This window comes from Hypanus sabinus, chromosome 3 (genome assembly GCF_030144855.1).
Source record: "Hypanus sabinus isolate sHypSab1 chromosome 3, sHypSab1.hap1, whole genome shotgun sequence".
NCBI classification, from domain to species: Eukaryota; Metazoa; Chordata; class Chondrichthyes; order Myliobatiformes; family Dasyatidae; genus Hypanus; species Hypanus sabinus.
The window spans coordinates 43,544,542-43,569,191 of NC_082708.1; the positions used below are offsets into that span (position 1 = coordinate 43,544,542).

General features: G+C 36.5%; 1 protein-coding gene across 1 annotated transcript in view; it reads left to right on the forward strand.

Annotated features, from left to right (window-relative positions):
* Nucleotides 1-24,650, forward strand: part of LOC132391256 (mitochondrial intermediate peptidase-like) — a 99,794-nt gene that overhangs the window by 49,088 nt on the left and 26,056 nt on the right. Inside the window, exons 17-18 of the mRNA XM_059964188.1 lie at nucleotides 14,649-14,770; nucleotides 22,116-22,189. Of these exons, the coding sequence (XP_059820171.1) occupies nucleotides 14,649-14,770; nucleotides 22,116-22,189 (196 nt within the window). The remainder of the gene's footprint in view (nucleotides 1-14,648; nucleotides 14,771-22,115; nucleotides 22,190-24,650) is intronic.

The following is a 24,650-nucleotide window of genomic DNA, read 5'->3' on the forward strand; positions in this document are numbered from 1 at the left end:
TGTAGAGGATAAGAAGTGAGAGAACAGATAAAAGCAAAAATACTACTCTTAAATCAAGAACTTCCCACCCCTTGAAGTAAACTGCTTATTTAAACTTGGCAAGGTGTTAAAACTTTCTGTGATTGTTCTTTTAAATAGTGAGGCTTCATGTTTCAGCTTATTTTCCCTGTTGGTCTTTTAACATATTTCAGGAAGCTGTCGATTTCTCCTTTGCTGCCCAAGCAAACTGGTTAGCCTTCATAGTGATCCCTGATCCTTGGAGATTGTTTTCTCCCAATAATGCTGCACATATGCAATAATTGCCACTCTTGATGACCAGAACATACCTCACAATCATTAACATTATCTATAATCCTTTACTTTCCCAGGTCCCAATTTCCATCTTTCTTCTTCCCTGATCTTCATTGTGTTCAGTCCACCTTAAATCTCTCCCTAAATTCTGCATCCCAGGCCTACAGCCAGGAATCTGGAAAATTACGTATACCATTCTCACACCAGTGCTGCATCTACTCAGGTGTATCTGTGTCTACACTGTGGCCTTCCGTCTGTAAAGAGCCTATAAAGGCTGACTTCTGCACAGAAACTTGCTTTTAAAAAAAATTCTGGATTAATGTACAGGTTTAAGAATTCATGGAGTTCAGGAAAACAGTGAATGCACTCTTCAATGCTTGATAAAATAGGCTGGAAAAAACCTTCTTCCATCCTTTTTAATTGCAAGACCGATAGGGCCTAGGGGCAATTAACCAGGCATTAAAGTTTGCAAAAGGCTGAATATCCAACCCATTGCATTAGATTCCATTGTGGATGTAGTTCCTGAAACTGAACTTTCCTTTTTAACAGAGAAGTAGGAACCTTTTGTTTAGCCTGGGCTAATTAATATCTTGTAAATAAATGGTAAAATCGCTAATGTTCTCAAATATTGCAGCTAAGAGTTCATAATTCTGTAAACCTCTGACTTTGTTGTACCAGTGATCAACTTGATTGATCCAAAGGGAGGTAAGAACAGAATGAAGTACAGGCTATTCATCCTCTATGTTGTACTGATCTTGATGCCAATCTATACTAAATGTCCTGTGTATCATCAATATCTCTCCATCTCTTTCATATTCATGTAAATCCACTTAAATTCTGTCAAGCTGCATGCTTCCACTCTGACCCCTGGTAATGTATTTCAGGAACTTTTCTACATTAAAAAAAATCTTGCCACTCACATCAATTTTATCATTACTCCTTCTAAGCTTAAAAATGTGTCCTCTGGTGTTTGACATTTCTACACTGGGGAAAAGATTCTGACTCTCTGCCCTATCTATGCCTCTCATAATTTTAGAAATCTCTGTCATGTCTTCCCTCAGCCTTTGACAATCTAGGGAGACAAACTTGAGTTTGTCTAATCTTTGTATCTAGTATCTTTTATGCAGGCAGCATTCTGGTAAATACTGCACCCCCTCCACAGTCTCTGCATCTTTCCTACAAAGGGGTGACCAGAATTGAATGCAATTGAATACATTTGAATAGAATTGAATACATCTGGGAATGCAATACCCCAGATGTAGCCTGACTAAAGTTTAATATTGCTACAGGTGATAATTAATTTCCTGTTGTATGTATTTATTCTACAAAATTGAATAAATATTGGGAAAGGAAAAGAAATACAGAATGGAAGTAGTCTTGGAATTGAACTTTTAAATAAGTTTTAAACTCCCTGAAAGCTGTGCTAGCCCTTTTATTCTTGCAATATTTCCAAAGCTTAAGTATTAAAATATTGTATTTACAAATATTCTAGCATTATTCTCTTGTTAGGTTAAGCTTTTCTTGTTTTTTTTGTGTAATTTTAATGCAGAGGATTAATTGGTACTGTTTCTGGATGGGAAAAGTGAAACTTTATTTTTGCTCAGATTCAGTTAGTCTAGTTCTCTTTGCTCAATCAATGAACTGTTAACTTTGGGATTTTGAGGAAAGTCAATGACTCGAAGCTTTAGTAGCTTCCCTTTCACTAATGTAACCCACTGCATTAATGCATGTTTTCCCTGTTCTACCTATTTGAGTATTATGTCCATTTTCAGTGTTTGTGCAAAAGAATCTTTAAAGGTAATTAATATATGCCTACCTTTTATTACATTAATTACCCAATACACATAATTCCTCAATTTTATTCTTTGTCCTAGAAATAACTAGTTTTATTTTCTATCATTACAGTTTATAAACTTCTTTGGGTCATAGCAAGGTGATTCAATTCTTGAGTTGATCATTTCAGATTATCAGATTCTCACCCTTGACAGATGATTTGTAAACAAGTCAGTATTTTGTTTACCAGGTTATTGATTTGACTATGTGCTGACAATGAATTCCTACGATAATGCTTGATAGGAATATCAACAGGGATAGCTGGTTCTCTGATGTCCATAAAAAAGGTTTTGTGTGTGAATTGAGCTCTATACAACACAGTTGTATCAATGTTATTGGGGAAACATGATAAGCGTTAATGAGTATAATTCTTATCCCATAAGTATTTTCTGAAGCCTTGACAAGGTTGAAAACATTAAAAAATGAATGCTACGGGATGTATCCATTTCTATGATGGAAGAATTTGTTAATAAGCACATCAGCTCATAAATTTGGGATGGCAAAGAAAGAATCCAAATTTAAAATTTCTGAGCAAAGACTGCATGAAACCAAGAGCTTAGTGGAAAGTGCTTTAAGGTAGTGGCAGATCTGTTCTCAGGAAGAATGATAAAGAAGCTTGTGCTCATACCTGAAATTTTAATAGGGCAAAATTAGGATTGCATTTGATATAGCCATACCTTATGTTGCCCCTCAGCAAAGGCGTTTTCAATTATTTCTGCCTGGCTTTGAATGTCAGAGACATTTAAGAATAGTTGAAATAGATTCAAACAATGAAAAATATATTTTAAGCATGATTAGTTTTATTTGAAAGCATATTTAACTACTATAAATAAAAACATTGATACCAATTTTTAATTCAAAAATATTTTTTCCTTTCCATCAAAGTAGATGAATGTATTCATGGATAATGTATAGTTGAGGGACCAAATACAATTTGCCCCTCAGTTCTGCATAGCTGAGGTCTGATAATGGGCAAAGAGCCCAAAGACCACACAGGAGTGTGGACTGTTGTCATTTGACATCCAGCAAATTTCTGACTCTGTGGGGTTATCTGCAGGTGTAAAAGTTAGGAACCTACTAACCAAATAGTGCTGCTAGGTAGTGATTCTCTTTGTGCTTCTCATCAGCCAGCATTTCAAAGTTCAAAGTAAATTTATTTTCAAAGTACATATATGTCGTCAATTACTACCCTGAGATTCATTCTTCTAGGCATTCACAGGAAAACAAATGCATTAAAATCAATAATAAACTGCACACAAAGACTGACAAACTATGTGAAAAAGAAGACAAACTATGCAAATTAAAAAATAAATAAGTACTGTAAATAAATAATACTGAGAACATGACTTGTAGAGTCCTTGACAGTGAGTCCATAGTTTGTGAAATTAATTGTTACTGCCTTAGAGGACATCTTGGCAGACAAGATGTCTGGACAAGTTGCTCCAAATGGCCTGTTTCCATGCTGTATAACTCTATAACTCTGTGACTCTACCTTACAAATGTTCTCTAAAATATTTTCTTATCTTAAATTTATTCATGCATGTGTAGATTACATGGGGAAAGTTGTTAATTACACTTAATAATTTCAGGCCAGGGTTTAGATTTCTGCATTATGGGCTTTTCTCTTTTGCACTACTTTAAAGCTGCCTTTATTGTTTGCTTTGTGCATGGAAAGGGTTGCTGGCGGCAGTGGTGGAGGCGGATACAATAGGGTCTTTTAAGAGACTCCTGGATAGGTATTACGTGGTACTTAGAAAAATAGAGGTCTATGGGTAAGCCTAGGTAGTTCTAAGGTAAGCATATGTTCAGCACAGCTTTGTGGGCCGAAGAGCCTGTGTTGTGCTGTTGGTTTTCTAGGTTTTTGTTTTTCTATTTCCCATGTATATAAGCATGATACACGGATCTCTCGAAACTATTGCTCCTACATTGAAAATGAAACTGTATCATAATATGTGGCTTTTCTAATAAATGAAGTATGAACTAGGTTTCACTCACTTATTTTCTGTACTTTATTTATGTAAGGTATATCTGTAGGATTAAAGAGATTACAAGATAGATCTCAGAAAGTGGGATTTAGCAGACAGTTTTTGGTAGTTGATTTTCTAGAGGTCCCTACTAGATTGAATGTGATGCTGGATATCTGATTAGGGAATGAGGCAGGGCAATGTCTTAAATATGTGTAGGCAAACACTTTGGATCTAGTGATCATAATTCTTTTAGTTTCAAGGTAAGTTATGGAGAAGGATAGGACTGGTCTTTGGGCTAAGATTCTAAATTGGAGAAAGGCTAATTTTGATGGCATTAGAAAGGGTCAGGCAGGTGTGGTTTGGGATAGGTTGTTCTCTGGCAAAGGTGTACAGGTAAGTGGGAGGTCTTTCAAAGTGAAATATTGAGAGTGCAGAATTTCTACAGTATGTTTCTTGTAGAATAAAAGGCAAGAATAACAGGTTTAGGAAACCTTGACTGTCAAGGGACATTAAGGCTCTGGTAAAGGAGAAGAGGGTGCATAGCAGGAAAAGGCAGCAAAGAACAAATGAGGTGCTTAAAGAGTATAAGAAATGCAAAAGAACACTTATGAGGGAAATCAGGAGGACTAAAAGAAGGCTTGAGGTTGCTCTGGCAGACAAGGTAAAGGAGAATCCCAGGAGCTTTTACAGGAATATTGAAAGGAAAAAGAAAGCGAGGGACAAAATTGGTCCACTAGAAGGTTAGCGTGTTCATCTGTGCATGGAGCTAAAAGAGATGGGGGAGGTCTTAAGTGGATTGTTTTTGCATCTGTATTTACTTGGGAGATGGACACAAGAATCCATGGAACTCAGGCAAAATAGCAGTGAAGTCCTCCACCTTAGAGAAGTGGAGGTTATTGCTGACTTGAGGTAAATTAGGATGGTTAAGTCCCCAAGACTTGACAAGGTGCCCCATCAAACGTGGCAGGCTATGGCAAAAATTGCAGGGGTCCTAGCAGAAGTATTTAAGATATCCTTAGCCACAGGTCTGATGCCAGATGACTGGAGGATAGTTAATTATGTTCCATTGTTCAAGAAAGGCACTTAAGAATAAGATGGGAAATTGTAGGCTGTTGAGCCAGATGTTAGTGGTTAAGTTATTGGGAGGTATTCTGAGGGACAGGGCATATAATAATAATAATAATAATTGGATAGACAGGACCTGATTCGGGAATAGCTTTATGCATGGTGGGTTGCGTCTAACCAATCTTGTATAGTTTTCTGGAGGTGATTACCGAGAAAGTTAATGAAGGAAAAGCAGCTGACCTTGTCATCGTGAACTTTAGCAAAGTCTTTGTCAAAGTCCCACATGGCAGGCTGGTTCAGGATGAAGTAGTAAACTGAATTTGACATTGGCTTTGCAAGAGAAGCCAGAGAGTAGTGGTTGATGGTTGCCTTTGACTGGTGGCCTGCGTGACTAGTGGTGGGCCGCAGGAATTGGTGCTGGGTCTGTTGTTGTTTGTCATTTATATCAAAGATGTGGTTAGTAATGTGGTAAAATGGTTCAGCAAATTTGCAGATAACACCAAGATTGGGGATGTAGTGGACAACAAGGAACACTATCAAAGCTTGCAGTATGATCTGGGCCAGCTGGAAAAATGAGCTGAAAATGGCAGGTAAAATTTAATGCAGACAAATGTGAGGTAGAAAGACAGTGGAAGACTTGCACAGTGAATGGTAGGACAAAGGGATCTAGAAATATAACTCCATATTTCCTTGAAAGTGGTGTCACAGATAGGTTCATAAAGAGAGCTTTTGGCACATTGGTCTTCATAAATAAGAGTTTTGAGTACAGGAGTTGAGATATGTGAGATATGTTGTTGTATAAGATGTTGGTGAGGTCAATAAAATGAGAAAATATAAAGAAAATATACAAAGCAGTTAAAACATTATAACACAGTACAGGCTCTTCACCCCACAATGATGTGCCGACCTTTTAACCTACTCTGAGATCAATCTAACCCTTCCCTCCCTACATAGCCTTCCATTTATCTTTCATATGCTTGCTTATCTAAGAGTTTCTTAAATGCCCCTAATGTACAGGCCTCTACCAATACTCTTGGCAGGACGTTCCATGCAGTCACCACTCTGTGTAAAGAACTTAACCTGAAATACTTTACTGTAATTATCTTAAAAGAATTAGCCATTTATGCCCTGAGGAAAAGAGTCCCTGGTTATCCACTCGATCTCTGCCTCTTGTTGTCTTGAGTAAAGATTGTACAGGTTAGGGTTTTATTCCTGGAGTGTGGGGAAATGAGAGGATATTTGATAGCTAACCAAATTATGAGGATAATACTGTAGATAGATGCTAGCTGGTGGCGTAGTGGCATCAGCACTGGACTTTAGGGCGGAAGGTCCCGAGTTCAAATCCAGCCGGCTCCCATGCACCCTTTCTTTTCCATCTATGCTGGGTTGAGCGCCGAGCTAGCAATCTGACCTCTTAAAAAAGAAATTGCCTGTTACAGAACAATCAACAGCAAAAAGTTGATGGCCTATGCTCTCTTGAGAGTTGAAAGGCAATTTCTCTTCTTCACTGTAGATGGTGCAAAAAAAGACTTGTTTGCATTTAGCCTAAGGTAGGGTAAGACTAGAACCAGAGGTCATAGTTTAAGGCTGAAAGGTAAAATATTTAAGGGGAATCGGAGGGAGAATTTCTTCACTCAGGATGGCGAGTGCAGAATGAGTTGACAGCGGAAGTGGTGGATTCAGGTTCAATTGCAACATTTAAGAGAAATTTGGTTAAGTATATGGATGGGAGGATATGGAGGGCTATAGTGCAGGTTGATGGGACTAAATTTGGCATGGAATAGATGGGCTGAAGGGCCTTTTTCTGAGCTGTAGTGCTCTGTGACTCTAAATTTTGATACTTAAGGGTAATTTCAATTGTCTTGCAGTTGATTACTTTTTGTAATTGCCTTGTTGCTGTAGTCAGGATATTGATGGGGCACTTATTATTTTCTCTGGAGCTTCTAGCTGCTGCTTGTTGTTAATAGAAGTGCAGTTAATTGGCTGGTTGGGCGTCAAGGGAAGGCTAAATAAGGTCAATCACTTAACACTTTGGGCTGAGGCAATTTGCAATCACTGCCGCCATGCCTTGTACTTTCAATTACTAAGTCCATATTAGTTGTGAGTTAGCATATCCTGAATCCTAGCTTGTTTGTACCAATACAGTGACAACACTGCCATTTATCTGATAAAAGTAAACTCGTAAGCCTAACAAAAATTGAGACTGGATATATTTAAACCTTCACTTTCCATTAATTACATGATTGTCCAGCAGATGCTGCTGCTACAACGCATATGCTAGGATGGTTGGTCTCCGTCTCATCTTTCACCCTTAAAATATATTTTCTGCAGGTTAGTGTATTCATATCTCCAGAAATAGAAAATAGTATAGTATGGAAACAAACCATTTAACCCACTGTGTCTGTGCTGATCATGATGTCAATCAAAATTAATTCCATCTGCCTACACATGGTCTGTATCTCTCCAGTGGCTGCCTGTTCATGTGCGTGACTAAATGCCTCTTAAATGATACTATTATACCTGCTTCCAATACTTCCCCTAGCAGCGTGTTCCAGACAACTACCACTCTCAGTGTAAAAACAAAACTCATCTTGTAAATCTTCTTTAAACTTTACCACTCTCATCTCAAAGCTATGATCTCTACCCTCGGAAAAAGACTCTATCTACCCTATCTGTACCTCTCATAATTGTATATACATCTAATAGGTTGCATCTCAACCTCAAATGCTCCAGAGAAAACAATCCAAGGCATCCAACCTCTGCTCATAGCTAATGCTGTCTAATCCAGGCAGCATCCTAGTGAACTCTTCTGACCTCTTTCCAAAGCCTCCTCATCCTTCCTGTGATGCAGCGGCCAGAGCTGGACATGACATTTCTGATGAAGCCTAACCAAAACTTTATTCAGCTGCAACATGACTTCCCAACTATTATACTCAGAACCCCAATGGGTAATGCTGTATGCCTTCTTTACTGCCCTATCTACATGTGTTGTCACTTTCAGGGAGCAATAGACTTGCACCTCTGTACTTCATTTCTTCTAAGGGCTCTGCCATTTACTGTATCCGTTTGCCTTACATTTGACCTCCCAAAGTACAAAGCCTCACATTGATTTCTCTGCCCACTTTTCCAATTGGCTTATGTTGTGCTGAATTATTTAACAACCTTCCTCATTATCCACAATTCTGTTTATTTTTGTGCCATCTGCAAACTTGCTAATCAGCTCACTTACTTTTTCATCAGATCATTTTATATTTCACAAACAACAGAGGTCCTAACATTGATCCTTTCAGAGCACCACTGGCACAGATCTCTAGTCAGAATAACACCCCTCCAACACCACCCTCTGACTTCTTTTATCAAGCTAAATTTGAATACAAACAACCAAATCTCTATTGATACTATGTCCCTAAATCTTCTGCATCAGTTTATCATGAGGAACCTTGTCATACGCTTTATGAAATACATGCAGACAACATCTGCTGCCATACCCTCATCAAAATAGTAATTATGTTAAGATTTGACTTCTCTTGTACAAAGCTGCACAGACTATTCCTATTAAGGCTAGGCTTTTCCAGATGTGTGTCAATCCTACCCCTAAGAATCTTCATTAAACACTTTTGCCCATTTTCTCTGGCTCTAGGCATAATTTCGTTCATTTGTCTTTGAGTGATCTTTCCCTCTCCCAAGTGACCCTCCTGCTTTAATGTATGCATGAAATACCTTGGGAATCTCTTAAATCCTATGTGTCAGTAACATTTCATGGATCCTCTTAGCCCTCCTGATTCCCTGTTTAAGTTTTCGTGATTCTTTTTATTCGTCAAGGGTCATGTCCAACTTCAAGTTCCTGAACCTTATATTTCTGTCCTTTTTTTTTGACAAAATGTACAACATCTCTTGTCATCCAAGGTTTCTGAACCTTGCATCCCTGTCTTTCTTCCTTGCAGGGAATTTTGATTCTGAATTCTAACCAGCTGGCATTTAAATGAATCCTGTGTCAATGAGGACCTATCCCAATAACAATATCCTCTAATCTTCTCTCCTAAGCTCCTGCCCAATGCTATTATATTTATGCCCTTTTTCAATTTACCATTTTGCTGTACGGTCCAGTGTTATCCCTATCCATAACCATCTAAAAAGCTACAGAATGCTCACCTTGGAGACCATAGGTTCCTCAAGGCTGCCATGTAAGCTGATAGGGTTGTTAAAGAAGGCATATGGTGTGTTGACCTTCATTCAATGGGGGATTGAGTAGGGAAATGTTACAGATCTATTAAACCCTGGTTAGACTACACTTGGAATATTGTATTCAGTTCCAGTCACCTCATTATAGGAAGGATGTAGAAGCTTTAGAGAAGGTACCAAGGTGATTTACCAGGATGCTGCTTGGATTAGAGAGCATGTTTTATAAGGATAGATTGAGCAGTCTGGGGCTTTTCTCTTTGGAGTGAAGAAGGATGAAAGCTGACTTGATAGAGGTGTACAAGATGATCAGAGGCATGGGTAGTCTTGTGCCCAATGGAGAAATGACTAATTTTAAGGTGATTGGATGAAAATGTAGGGGGGATGTCAGAGGTAAGAATTTTACACAGAGAGTGGTAGGTACATGGAGCATGCTGTTGATAGAGACAGGTGCATTGGGGACATTTTAGAAGCTCTCAGATAGGCACACGAATGATAGAAAAATGGAGAGCTATGTAGGAGTGAAGAGTTAGATTGCTATTAGAATAAGTTAAAAGGTTGGCACGACATTGTGGGCCAAAGGGCATGTGTGTGCTCTAATGTTCTATGTTCTAGAGTACTTCATCTACCTTCTGGGCATTACAGGGCTAGAGGAACTTGCATATTAAAGAGAAAGTGTAGTGTGTTTCAGGAGAGCATGAATGTGAATTTTAAAATGGAGGGTTGCTTATGCAGGACATAATGCAACTCAGAATGTATGGGGATGATGGGTGAACAGGATATTGTAAGGTACAGTGTAGGCTTGAAGTTCATGATGCTAGAATAAAATAAGCTAGTGAAAATTCATTGGAATAATTAACTCTAGATCAATCATAAGTCAGATGTTTTATGTGGTACGTGAACTAAAATGTGATTGTAGTAAAATGTGATTGAGGCTTCTATTGGATTTATTTAAGTAAGAAATCAGATTATTTGATTTTATGTAATTGTTGTTTGTGAGATCTTTGCAAATTAGTTAACATTTCCCACTTGAGAATAATGACTAAAATTCACAATATTGATTGCAGAATACTTTGAAAAAGATTGATAGTATGAAAGGAGTACAGTGAGGTAGAGGTACAGTGATTAAGCGATAATAATGCATTTTGGTGAGCATTGCTATGGAAAGCAATGGTACAATTTTATATAACGATTAAAAATTATTTGATGGTAGTCTGAACCCATGATATTAAATCTGAATAAAGCAAAGGCAGGAAGCCCAATTTGGCTGAGTAGATTATGAAACTAAATTCCGAGCTATGACAATAAGCTAACAAGCTATTTTTTGAAATGTTAATGTTCTTGCCTCATTTTGCATGAACATCACTTCAAGATGTTTTATATACTGTAAATTCCGGACTATAAGCCGCTACTTTTTTCCCACGCTTTGAACACTGCGGCCTATACTACGGTGCGGCTAATGCATGTTTTTTTTTCATGCCGCCAAAAACATTTTGCCTCGTAACAGAAGACCAATAAAATTGATGAGTAGTTCACAGAGGTCCAATGAAATTGTACGATAAATCAAGCACACTTTCACAGTTAAATTATTGTAAATCAGTCATTTGTACTCACCCTCATCAACATGGAAAACACTCGAAGAAAAGCATATGATGCAGCTTTTAAGTTAAAGGCGATCAATCTGGCGGTTGAAGAAGGAAATCGAGCTGCTGCACATAATCTTGGCATAAATGAATCGATGGTGAGACGGTGGAGACGCCAGAGTGAAGAACTGAGTCAATGCAAAAAGACGACAAAAGCTTTCGGAGGTAATCATAGCAGATGGCCCAAACTTGATAACTTTCTTGAAGACTGGGTTAACACACAGAGAGCAGGCGGCCGCGGTGTTTCCACCATGCAGATCAGACTGAAGGCTAAAGTAATCGCCACCAAAATGAAAATCAAAGATTTTAGAGGTGGGCCATCGTGGTGTTTTAGATTTATGAGACGAAAAGGCCTGTCCGTCAGGGTACGCACGACTCTGTGTCAGCAGCTCCCTCCCGACCACGAGGAAAAACTTGCTAACTTCCGCACATTCACTCAAACAAAGATAGCGGAGAATTCCATCGGGCCAGATGATATCATAAATATGGATGAAGTACCTTTGACGTTTGACCTGCCTCTCACTCGGACTGTTAATAAAAAAGGTGACTTGTCCAGCACACTGAAAACAAGTGGCCATGAGAGAACGCATTTTACTTGTGTTCTGAGTTGCACAGCATCCGGACTAAAGCTTCCACCGATGGTGATTTTTAAGTGGCTGACAATGAAAGTTCAGTGAAAGCTGCCATCAAGAGTACAAACTCAATTCCAGCTGTGATTCCTGGGGGCACCACGAAGTATTTGCAGCCACTGGACTTCAGTGTGAGCCAGGCATTTAAAGTGGCGCTGCGCGTTGAGTGGGAGGCTTGGATGACGAGCGGCGAGAAATCCTTTACCAAAACAGGACGCATGCGAAGAGCATCTTTAACTCAAGTCTGCCAGTGGATCCTAAATGCGTGGAGCCGTGTCACAACATCCACCATCACCAACGGGTTTCGAAAGGCTAGACTGCTGCGTGATGAAGAGGACCACGTGCGCTCAAGTGAGAGCGACAACGAAGAGACTGAAGTGAGTGACGAGATCCTGAGATTGTTCAATTCGGACACTGAAGAAGAGGACTGATGGTTTTAGTGCGCAGGAGGAAGATGAAGAAGGCGATCAATAACTTTTCCTGGTAGGCTGCAGTATATTTTTTTTTACCAGTCGTTAGGAGATATTGGAATGTTGTTCGTGCACTGTTCAGTAAAAAAGTATACGCAACGTAATTTGTGTGTTACCGATACGTATGTATATTTAAAAGTAGCTGTGTTACAGGCACTGTTCGAAAAAAAGCATTTGCAATATGTATTTGTTTATGTTACCATACGGATTTAATTAAAAGTTAAAAAATCCTCACGTGTAATATCTTTCTGTGTAAGTATCTCATATTACAACGTGGGACATCTGCGGCTTAAAATCCGGTGCGGCCTGTACAAGTACAAAATTGATTTTCTTTCTAAAATTAGAGCGTGCGGCTTTTAATCAGGTGCGCTCTGTAGTCCGGAATCTACGGTATTATTTCCTGCACTTGTTAATTTGGATTTGAATTGAGGTGCACATGGGAAGTCATCCATCTCCATCCTCTCTTTATTTACCCTTCAAACAGCAGTATCTGTGGGCCTTAAGTTTTTGTTAATATTGCTAAACATTTAGTAGATAATATTTCCTTTAAGATGTATGTTTACTGTTTATCGTTGTTAAGATATCATTTGATAATTAAAAGTTTACTCTTGTTACACAGCATAGTTATGGAATATTGTGTATGTGTATTGCCTTTGTTAACACTGATTGTGAGAATAGTCGACAATATTAGTATATTCTGGTGCAACAATGCTCTATTGAGTTTAATATGTATTTTCCTTAACTCTCTGCAGTTTCACTAGTAAAATCTCATTTTAAAAACAATGAACAATGCTTCAGTCTGGGGTAATCTTTGGAGAAGGTGTTTAAGTCACTTCAGGGCTTTACAGAGGCAGTAGAGTTAACACACAATTTGCAATTAACGTGTATCCCTATACAGCAAAAAAACCTAATAGAAGTTGTTCAGTCTTTGCCTGTTTTAAAAAGGAGAAATGTAAAAAAAGGGATCCTTAAATCAGTTTGTTTGACATCATTATTACAGAAATGCTAGAATATTTTATGAAAGAGTTGATTGGATAAAGTTGTCATGAATTATTGAAAGGAATATCATGTTTGACAATCCGTTTGAATCCTTGCCATGGATGTGTAGGTGGACATCTAGTCAGTTTTTGAAAGTAATAATCTAGTGTTGTACGAACAAAATTAGGTACACAGTGTTAGTAATAATATATTGGTGCTAATTAATGATTGATTAATGAACCGAAACCAGGGAAGAATGGATCATTTTTTTGTTTAGGAGACCGTGACCAGAACAGTTAAAGATCATTGGTAGCTTTTACCGTTCACTGCAACAATAACTTGGCTAAAGGGAATCTAATGTTATGTAGCATAACATGAAGCAAAGCTAGGTGGCAGTGTGAGCTTTGAGGGAGATGTAGAGTGTCTTGGGCAATTTAGACCTAATAAAGTACCACAATGATTGGAAAAAATGTTTTAAACGGTGAGCAATTGAAAGGTATTGGCATTCAGAGGAACCTAAACCCTTCTGAAAGTTCAGAAGTAAGTTCTTCACTCAGTGTTGAATCTTTGGAATTCACTATCCAGGATTGTGGAGGCTGTTTTACTGAATAAATTCCAAATAATTTAAACTTATTACAAATCAAAAATTGATCAGATACAATGGTATACACATGAAATATTCTATAGAAGGTGGATTGCACCTTTGACAGTTTCTGGTTGAACCAAAAATCCCTCCAGAAGTTGGGATACTTTTGCTTGTCTGAATTGCATTTTGACTGATGACATGATATCAAAGTCAAACATGTGATTGATATGGTTCCTTATGGACAAGGTATACCTATTTTTGAATGCTGTCTGAGCAACCATGATTTAATAGCCCAGCTTCCTGAGTGGAGTTCAGCCAAGATGGATACCCCACTCCAAAAAGGTTCCTTTGTTCATTTGGTTCTCCCTTGGACCTCCTTTGCTTTCTCACTGCCTACACTGATGATCGGTGTTTACATTGTAAATACATACCGGTATTATGTATTTATACACATTTTATTCCATACAAGTACATACACACATTCATACACACACTTTGTTTTTGAGTCAGTCAATTTGAATTACTGACGTCATCTCCTTAGGAAACCTGGTACATGGATTGTTTAATGCTCATTTGTTTATTTTCACAATTCTGCTCAGGGTGAAGTAACCTGCCTTTGATTTCAGGGTTTACATTATCTGTTCATTATTTAAAATACTGCCAATAGCAATTATGTCATCTCTCAGCTGTTTCTTTCTTCAGTAAAATCATGCCCAATAGGCAATGAATTTACATAATCGTTCCTCATTTCATTCCCTTCATTTTGTGAAATCATTCTGGTGATTAATTTCTCTTGCATACTAGGGGAAACATTTAAGTTTCTCTAGGTACCCAGGTATAGGTCAGAAATCATTTCACTTTTTCAGATTATGATTATTTAGATTTGAAGCAAAATGTTTAGATTGAAATACTTTTACTGTGTTAACTTCATTCAGATCTGTATATGTATGTATTGTATATTAGTAATTCAGAAGATGGATCAAAGACAGTTTTGTTTTCTTTTTCAGGCATGGCAGCTGCGTTTTAGTCACCTTGTTGGATATGGTGCCAAATATTATTCCTACCTCATGTCAAGAGCTGTAGCTTCTATGGTGTGGAAGCAATGCTTCATGAAGGACCCACTTAACAGGTTAATAAAGAAAATTGAATTAAATTATGTTGCATTCTTTGTTTGATCAATTTCAAAGAAATAAGAATTATGAGGAAGAATTTGGGATTCGGATTCAAATGATAGTAAATGTGATAGATCCGTATATTAATATAGCATGGAAACAAGCCTTTGCTCAACTTGTCTGCTACAGTATCCACAATGTTCATTGTATTTACTACATTTAGCACCTTCTGTATCCTTTTAAACCCCTCTTATCCATGTACTTCTCCAAATAACTTTTAAATGTTGCTACTACACCTCTCTCCGCTACTTGCTCTGGCAGTTCATTCTGGATGCGCACTGCCCTCTGCATCTGCTCTATTTCTACATCTAGGAAGAAATGTAACTTTGACACTGATACACCAATTAAATAATTTTGGCATTCTGATTGGTCTAATTGTCTGAATAATTATTCCTTATTCTGTAGAACGAAACATACCAAAAGTTGCAATTTTCCTTCAAATTCTGCTAACCTGTTGGCAAAGTGTCTTCTTGTTTTTGATGAACACTGTTGCAGACTACTTCAGTTTGGCCATCTAAAACATCCATAATCCAAGCCAAAATCATCAATTCAAAGATGTTCCTTTATAATTTGTGGCATTAGTAATGTGAAATTGCTATTAACCACTTTGCAGAAATAGATGACAAACCATGTGGGAGAGAGTAGAAATTATTCTGCAACGTCTACTGGACACATTCATATGTATTCCATTTTGCTTTACTGTTGTAAGCTGATAATTCCATTTCTGTCATTAATTTGGTGAAATTGAGTGCTAAACTGAAAGAACCATGTTTCTCAATTAACTAAAGCTTAGAACTAATTCTGTGTAAACAGTAAGTTAATTGGAGCAATTTTCCAACCTTGGGTTTGTTTTTCTAATTATAATACTTGGAGTGCTATCTTGGTCTATTCATTATAATACTCTGGGGTAGAAATTTATCCAGAAATCTTCATTTGGGGTAAGATCAGAGCTCTAACGGGGCCACTGAAAGACTTCAATTTTCTTCATTTGAAGCCACTCTGTGGTTGCTCTGGCAGTGTGCTTTGGGTCATTGCCCTGTTGAAAGATTAGCTTCCTCCCCAGTTTAAGCTTTCTGACAGGGGGTAGTAGGTTTTTATCCAGGATCTCTTTGTATTTAGCCTCATTCTTCTTCATATCAATTCTGACAAGATTTCTAGTCCCTGCTGCTGAAAAGTATCCCCATAGTGTGATACTGCCTCCACCACTTTACAGTAGATATGGTGTTACCTGTCTGATATGCAGTATTAGATTTATGCCACACATGCTGCTTACCGTTGAGGCCAGATGTTGTACCTTAGTCTCATCTGACCACACGGCCTTTTTCCACATTTTTACAGCATCTTCTAAGTGATAGTTTGCTAAGTCTTTCCAGGATAGGATGTGCTTTATTTTTTAGCTAGCATTTCTTTCTTGCCACTCTTTTTATGCTATGCCGTAGAGACTGTGGAGCCATAAACTTTATCTCCATTTGCAGCCACTGGCTTCTGCAACTCACTCAGTGTGACTGTTGGCATCACTGTAGCCTCTCTTATAAGTGCCATATGTCGCTGGCGACTACGTTTAGAGTGGCAGCCTGACCGAGGCAGTGTGGCTGTGTTTTTATATTTTTTCCAAATTTTAAGAAAATCTTGCCTTTAAAATTGCATCAATTGCATCAATTCTTATAAGTACACTGTTGTGCAGTTTTATGAGAAAATCAGTTGGTAGTTTGTTCCAAGCATCTTGGAAAACTTCCCACAGTTTTCCTGCAGACTTTCGCTGTCTTGCTTGCTTCTGTCTTTCCAGGTAATCCCAGGCAGCCTCAATGTTGTTGAGATCAAGGGTCAGGATATATGTAATTACATACTACCCTGAGAATTATTTTTTGCAGGCATTCACTGTAAATACAAAGAAGCACAATCAAATCAGTGAAACACTGCACACAACAAGACAAACAACAAATGTGCAAAGACAATAAACTTCAAATACAAAAAGAAAGAAAACAAACAAAATATTAGTAATAAGCAAAAAAAATCAAGACATTGAGATGAACAGTCCTTGAAAGTGATTCCATAGTTTGTGGGAACAGTTGCAGTAAGTGAGTGAAGTTACCCTCTCTAGCTCAAGAGCCTGATGGTTCAGAGGTAATAACTGTCCCTGAACCTAGTAGTGTGGGTCCTGAGGCTCCTTTACCTCCTCCTGCAGCAAGAAGAGAGCACCTTTGATTCAGCCAATGACAGTGGTGTCATCAGCAAACTTAAGTATGGCATTGAAGCTGTAGTTAGCCTCAGCCATAAGTGTAAAATGAGTAGAGCAAACTTTTAGATTTTACCTGTGTAATCTATTTTATTTTTGTATAACCTTATCTATAGAGAACTACAATTGTCTTTAACTTGTTTTGGAGGTCTGGAGTTTTTATTGAAGGTCTCCCTGTTGGTTGATTCATAGTTTAAGTTTTGCTTTTTTTTTTCTGTAAATGGTTGATAAGGACTCTCTTTGAATTTTTATAATTTCCCCCTTTTCTCCCTCCTTTTTTTTCCTCTTTTAATCTCTTATAATTTTTCGCGGGTAGGTTAGTTTTAGTTTCCTTCTGATTTTCTTTGTATTAAGTTTTATACTTCTGTTGAAGTTGTTCCTATTTGTAATTCTGTTTTCTAGTGCATAAATTAGCTATTATTTGCTATATTATTTATACAGAACTTTTGTTAACGACACAGAACTGGAAGTCATACTTGGGTTAATTTTTTTGGTAGGGCTAGCTGCTTTTTTTAGGTAGCCGTCTAATTTTGGGTTGCGGGGGGGGGGGGGGGGGAAGGTTCTCCAGTTCCAACACTGTTTCTTTTGTTTTGCTTTGTTATTCAGGACATGTCTCTGTTTTGATTCTATGGATCTATGTTTACATTTTTGCTCCCAGACTGTTATTGTACTGCTTGATTTTTTATATGCCTGCTACCTTATATGCACTAACAATTGATAATGGTTAATTCACTTAAATTTGTGAGCTGGAATGTAAAGAGATTGAATCATCCTGTTAAAAGAAGGAAGGTCTTCTCGCATATTAAACAACTGAAAGCTGACATTGCTTTCCTTCAAGAAACTCATATTCGTAGTTTTGTTAATTCTCGGCTTCTGTCAAAGTGGGCGGGTCAGCATTTTCATTCATTCTTTGTCGCCAAAGCTAGGGGGTCTCCATCCTTATTAATTCAAATATTCCTTTTGAACTCTATAATAAGATATCTGATACAAATGGCCGTTTTATTATTGTTTCTGGTAAATTTTATAATACTAAAGTTGTACTAGCAAACCTGTATGCTCCCAATTTTGATGATGTTAATTTTTTTGAACATTTGTTCTCCTCACTACCAGATTTAAACTCATACTCTCTTATACTGGGTGGCAATTTCAATTGTTGGTTAGAACCTAATTTGGATCGATCGTCCTCTGTTACTAGACCACCTACTAAATCTGCCTTAGCTATTCTCTCTCTAATTATGGTATCTCTGATACATGGCGTTTCCTTCATCCTACTGAGAGAGACTATTCTTTTTTTTCACAGGTTCACCATACCTTTACTAGAATTAACTACTTTTTACTCGATAATCAACTTATTCCATTTGTCTATTCTTGTGACTATCAGAGTATACTGATTTCTGACCATGCCCCAATTACTTTGTCTTTAAATTTTCCTGGTCTCCCTCAGAGGAATAAACACTGGTGTTTTGACTCGACTTTACTATTGGATGATGATTTTCTAAAATTTATTAAAGATCAGATAACCTTTTATTTTAACACCAATACATCATCTGAAATGTCATCCCAGATTGTCTGGGATGCCATGAAAGCATCTCTGAGGGGTCAAATAATCTCCTATACTGCAAATCTTAATAGAAAGTCCTGTGCAGATCAATTAGACCTCATTAATCAGATTAAATTGGATCAACTATATGCTCAAACTAAAAATCCTGAATTATACAAGAAGCGTGTAGAACTTCAAACTAAATTTAATCTTCTGTCTACTCAACCTGTCAAACGCCAACTTCTTGAAAATAAGAGTCGCTTTTACATTCATGGTGACAAATCTGGTAAATTTCTAGCCAATCAGCTGAGGCGTTCCAAAGCCAAACAACATATTACAAAGATCCGGAAGGAGAATGGAGACTTTACATAGGATCACTTAGAAATCAATGACGCATTTAAAAATTTCTATTCTCGACTTTATTCCTCTGAATCTTTGAATGACAATATCTCTGTTGATCATTTTTTAAATAATCCGAATATTCCTTCGCTTTCATCTGATTTTAAAGCCAAACTTAATGCGCCTATATCATCAGAAGAAACATCTTTTGCAATTTCTGCATTGTCTTCAGGGAAATCTCCTGGACCTGATGGGTTCCCCATAGAATTTTACAAATCATTCTCTTCACTTCCTTCTCCTCAGTTATTCTCAGTATTGTCTGACTCGTTTAATTACGGTAAATTGCCACCCTCTTTTAATGAGGCATCTATTATTCTTTTACTAAAAAAGGGTAAAGACCCAACAGAGTGTTCCTTGTATAGGCCGATTTCTTTGCTTAATGTTGATGTTAAAATCTTGGCCAAAGCTTTGGCTTATAGATTAGAAACTGTTATTCCCTCTATTATTTCTGATGATCAAACTGGTTTTATTAAAAACCGTCTTCCTTTTTTTAACATTCGGCGTTTATTTAACATTTTATATTCACCTCCAACTGGGATTCCTGAATGTGTCCTTTCCCTTGATGTGGAGAAAGCATTTGATCGTATAGAGTGGAACTACCTTTTTGCAGTTTTAGAAAAAGTTTTATCTCTTGGATCAAATTGCTGTATTTGTGTCCTACTACCTCTGTTTTGACTAATTTTCAGAAATCCCAGTTATTTAACCTCAAACGTGGCACCTGTCAGGGATGCCCTTTAAGTCCCTTTCTCTTTGATTTGGCTTTAGAACCTTTGGCGATAGCATTTCGAAATTGTCCAGAATTGACCGGAATTTGGAGAGGGGGCGTTGAGCATAACGTTTCTCTTCATGCTGATGACTTATTACTTTTTCTTTCAAATCAGTCTACATCCTTACCTCCAATGTTTTCACTTCTTGATCAGTTTAGCCAGTTCACTGGCTATAAACTTAATTTACATAAGAGTGAACTTTTCCCAATTAATAAAGAAGCACGAGAATTAACATTTCGTGATCTCCCTTTTAAAGTAGTTCATAATCAATTTACTTATCTTGGGATTACAGTCACAAGGAAGTTTAAAGATCTCTTTTGTGAAAATGTTGCCAATCTTTCATATACTTATAAAACAGAGTCTGTTACAATGGTCACCTCCATCTATGTCTTTGGTAGGTCGTATTAATGTTGTTAAAATGTATGTTCTCCCTAAACTTTTATATTTATTTCAATCAATCCCAATTTTTATTCCTAAATCTTTTTTTGATTCCTTAGACTCTATTATTTTGTCATATCTGTGGAAGAATAAGCGCTCTAGAATTAATAAAGTTTATCTCTAAAAATCTAAAAAAGAGGGTGGCATGGCTTTACCTAACTTTCGTTTATATTATTGGGCAGCCAATATACGTTGTGCTACCTTTTGGTCTTTTTTCCATGGCCAACCCGAGTGCCCTAATTGGGTGGCAGTGGAGTTGAGTTCCACTAAAGATTTATCTATCTCTGCACTTCTTGGCTCTGTAGTCCCTAGTAGCTTGTCCAGATTAATTGTTAATCCTCTTGTTAGACACACTTTGCGTATAAGGGGTCAGTTTAGGAAATTTTATGGTTTCCATGATTTCTCCTTTTCTAGCCCGATCTTACATAATCACCTTTTTTTACCTACTACGTATGATTCAGCATTCCATGATTGGTATAGGAAGGGCATTGATCTTTTTATTGACAATCGCTTCGCTTCTTTTCAACAGCTCTCTGCTAAGTTCAATCTGCCCAGTGCTCATTTTTTTAGTTATCTCCAAATTAGACACTTTATTAATCCTTTAATTCCTAACTTCCCTGAAATGCCTGAGAAAAATGTTATGGATTTCTTTCTTTCTATTAATCCACTAGGTAAAGGTTTAATATCATTTATTTATGATAAATTAGCATCCTAATGGCGTGCCCCTGTGGATAAAATTAGAATGGCTTGGGAGCATGATTTAAATAGCTCCTTATCTGATGAGACTTGGGACTCGATTCTCAAATCGGTTAATTCAACCTCTCTTTGTGCTCGCCATTGCCTTTTACAGTTTAAGATTGTTCATAGAGCTCATATGTCTAAATCTAAACTATCTCGATTTTACCCTAATATTAGTCCTCTTTGTGATAAATGCAAAAGGGGCGAGGCCTCTCTTATTCATATGTACTGGTTCTGTCCTCACTTGAAGAAATTTTGGAAAGATGTCTTCACAACGTTATCTTAAATTCTGAATCACCACCTTATGGTGGTAACCATAACCCTTTAATTGCTTTGTTTGGTTTTTTGGGTGAGACAGATTTACGTCTGAGTTCGACCAAGTGTCGAATATTATCTTTTGCTTCTCTCCTGGCTAGACGTTTAATCCTCCTTAGATGGAGAGATGTTGCCCCACCCACGCATTCTCAATGGCTTAATGATATTATGTCCTGCTTAGACCTTTAAAAATTTCATTATTCAGTTCTTAATTCGGATACAAAGTTCCATAAGGTCTGGGGACCTTTTACTGAGTATTTTCATAACCTTCCTCTTAACTAAGGTTTTTTTTTCGGTCCCTTGCTTTCAGCTCCTTTTTTTTTTGGTAGTAGGCATCAATATCTTCTGTTGCTAAGTGTATTTACAGTTTTGGGGGTTTGAATGTCCTGATTTATATTCTCTATATTGTGTTGTGGTTGGTCTGGAGTTTTTTTTTGTTGCAGGGCTTGGAGAGGATACTAATTTTACATATCTTCAATTTGGGTGCTTTCTCAATTATCTTCTTTTGTATTATATTATTGTATGTTTATTTTTGCACTGTATTGATGCTCTTCATTTCGATCTGGGTTTTTTTTATATGTAGCGATGTAGAAAATGTATAAAAAAAAAACTAATTTTAAAAAAAGTAGAGCAGCCTTGTGGTGACCTTGTGCTGCTGGTGGTTGTGGAGGAGATGTTGGCAATCTAGACTAACTGGGGTTTGCAAGTGAGGAATTTGAGCATCCAGTTGTACAAGGAGGTATTGAGGCCTGGGTCTTTCTTAATCATTTGTTGCCAAATTGCACCCCCTCTGAAAATACTGTTCAGGATGTTTGTTTCTGAACAAGCTATGAATGCAGATAGTGTAATATTATCTTTTGTTCCTTCAGGACTGTGGGAGAGCGCTACCGCAGAGAGATGTTGGCTCATGGTGGTGGAAAAGTACCTATATTCATGGTGGAAGGTAAAATAAAATCTAGTTTAAGTTGCTTTCCACTTCATTATGTTATCTTGCATTACTGTATCCAGGCTCTTGGTTTTCAGGATTCCACCCAGTGTGTATGGAATGAAACTATGCACAGTTGTTGAAAAGACACAATCAGAATGACTTTACTAACAGTGGATCTTCCATGATGCCAGCAGAAAGTATACATCTTAGAACAAGTGTAAATAAGGTTACTTATAAACCTTTAGAAATTAATGAAACTTTTAAAAAATTTTATACTGAACTATATCAATCAGAATCACAAAATAAGGTTGCTGAAATAGATAATTTTTTATCACAAATAACCCTTCCAAAATTAAATTTGGAAGAACAGAAAGGATTAGATATGCCCTTTACATTAAAAGAGGTTGAAGAAGCTTTAGGATCACTTCAGAGTAATAAATCCCCAGGAGAAGATGGTTTTCCTCCTGAATTTTATAAAAAATTTAAGGATTTATTAATTCCTCCTTTTATGGAATTAATATATCAAGTGGAAAGAATGCATAAACTCCCACAATCTTTTTTAACAGCGATCATAACTGTATTGCCAAAAAAAGATAGAGATCCTTTAAAACCAACATCATATAGACCTATTTCTTTGTTGAATACAGATTATAAAATAATAGCAAAAATTTTATCTAATAGAATATCTAAATATTTACCAAAATTAATACATATGGATCAAACAGGTTTTATTAAAAGCAGACAATCAATGGATAATATAACCCGGTTACTTAGTATAATTCATCTGGCACAAAAAAAGAGAAAAAATGAGTGCGGCAGTTGCTTTGGATGCAGAAAAAGCATTTGATAGATTGGAATGGGATTTTTTATTTAAGGTATTGGAAAAATATGAGTTAGGAAAATCTTTTATACAATGGATTAAAACTTTAAATACTAATCCTCAAGCTGAAGTAGTTACAAATGGTCAGATTTCAACACCATTTTGCTTAACGAGATCAACTAGACAAGGCTGCCCGTTATCACCTGCTTTATTTGTATTGGCAATAGAACTATTAGCTGAATTAATTAGAACAGATTCAGACATTGGGGGCTTTAGAGTTAATCAAGAAGAATATAAGATTAATTTATTTGCTGATGATGTTTTAATTTATTTAACAAACCCATTGCAATCTTTGCAAAGATTATCTTTTAGATTGGAAGAATATGGGAAAGTATCAGGCTATAAAGTAAACTGGGATAGAAGTGAAATTTTACCCCTTACCAAAGGAAATTATTATCAATGTCGATTAGTAACTCAGTTTTGATGGTCAATAAATGGGATAAAATATTTAGGTATTAGAGTTGATAATGATGTAAAAAATTTATATAAACAAAATTATTTGCCATTACTAAAAAAAAGAGGATCTTGATAAATGGATGATGTTACCAATAACATTAATAGGTAGAGTTAATGCTGTAAAAATGAATATATTTCCTAGATTGCAATATTTATTCCAAACTTTACCAATACAATTACCTCAGAAGTTTTTTCAAGAACTGAATAAATATGTAAGGAAACTTCTTTGGAAAGGAAAGATGTCAAGAATATCATTGGAAAAATTGACGTGTAAATTTGATTTAGGAGGGTTACAACTTCCAAATTTTAAGAATTATTATAAAGCAAATCAACTTAGATTTATTGCGTCTTTTTTTTGATGAAAAAACCCAGCATGGATTAGAATAGAATTAGATAAGATAGGAGAAAACATACCAGAAGATTTTATATATAAATGGGAATCCAAATGGATAAGGGGAAAAAAAGAATCTCCTATATTAAGACATTTGATTGATTTATGGAATAAGGTAAATATGGACGATGAGATAAAGAACTCTTCATTAGCAAAAAGAACTTTAATTCAAAATAGGCTTATTCCTTTTACAATGGATAATAAACTTTTACATAATTGGTTCCAAAAGGGGATTAAATATATAGGTGATTGTTTTGAAGGAAGTATATTGATGTCGTTTGATCAATTAAAAAGTAAATATAAAATATCAAACAACACTCTTTTCTGTTATTTTCAATTAAAGGCTTATTTACGAGAAAAGCTGGGTCAAACAGTGTTGATGCCGAAACCTAGTGAAATAGAAATATTAATTCAAAAAGAAAAATTTAAAAATTTACATCTTGTATGTACAATTTGATTCAAAAACAGACAATTGAATCTGGAATTCATAAATCAAGACAAGAATGAGAATCTGATTTGAATGTTAAAATTGATGGAAAAAGTTGGTCAAGATTATGTTCTGATAGTATGATAAATACAATAAATGTTTGACAGATTAATACAATATAATTTTTACATCAATTATATATAACACCACAGAAAATAAATAGATTAAATTCAAATATATCTGACCAATGTTTTCGATGTAATCAAGAAATTGGTACTTTTCTACATTCTACTTGATCTTGTTTTAAAATTCAACCATTTTG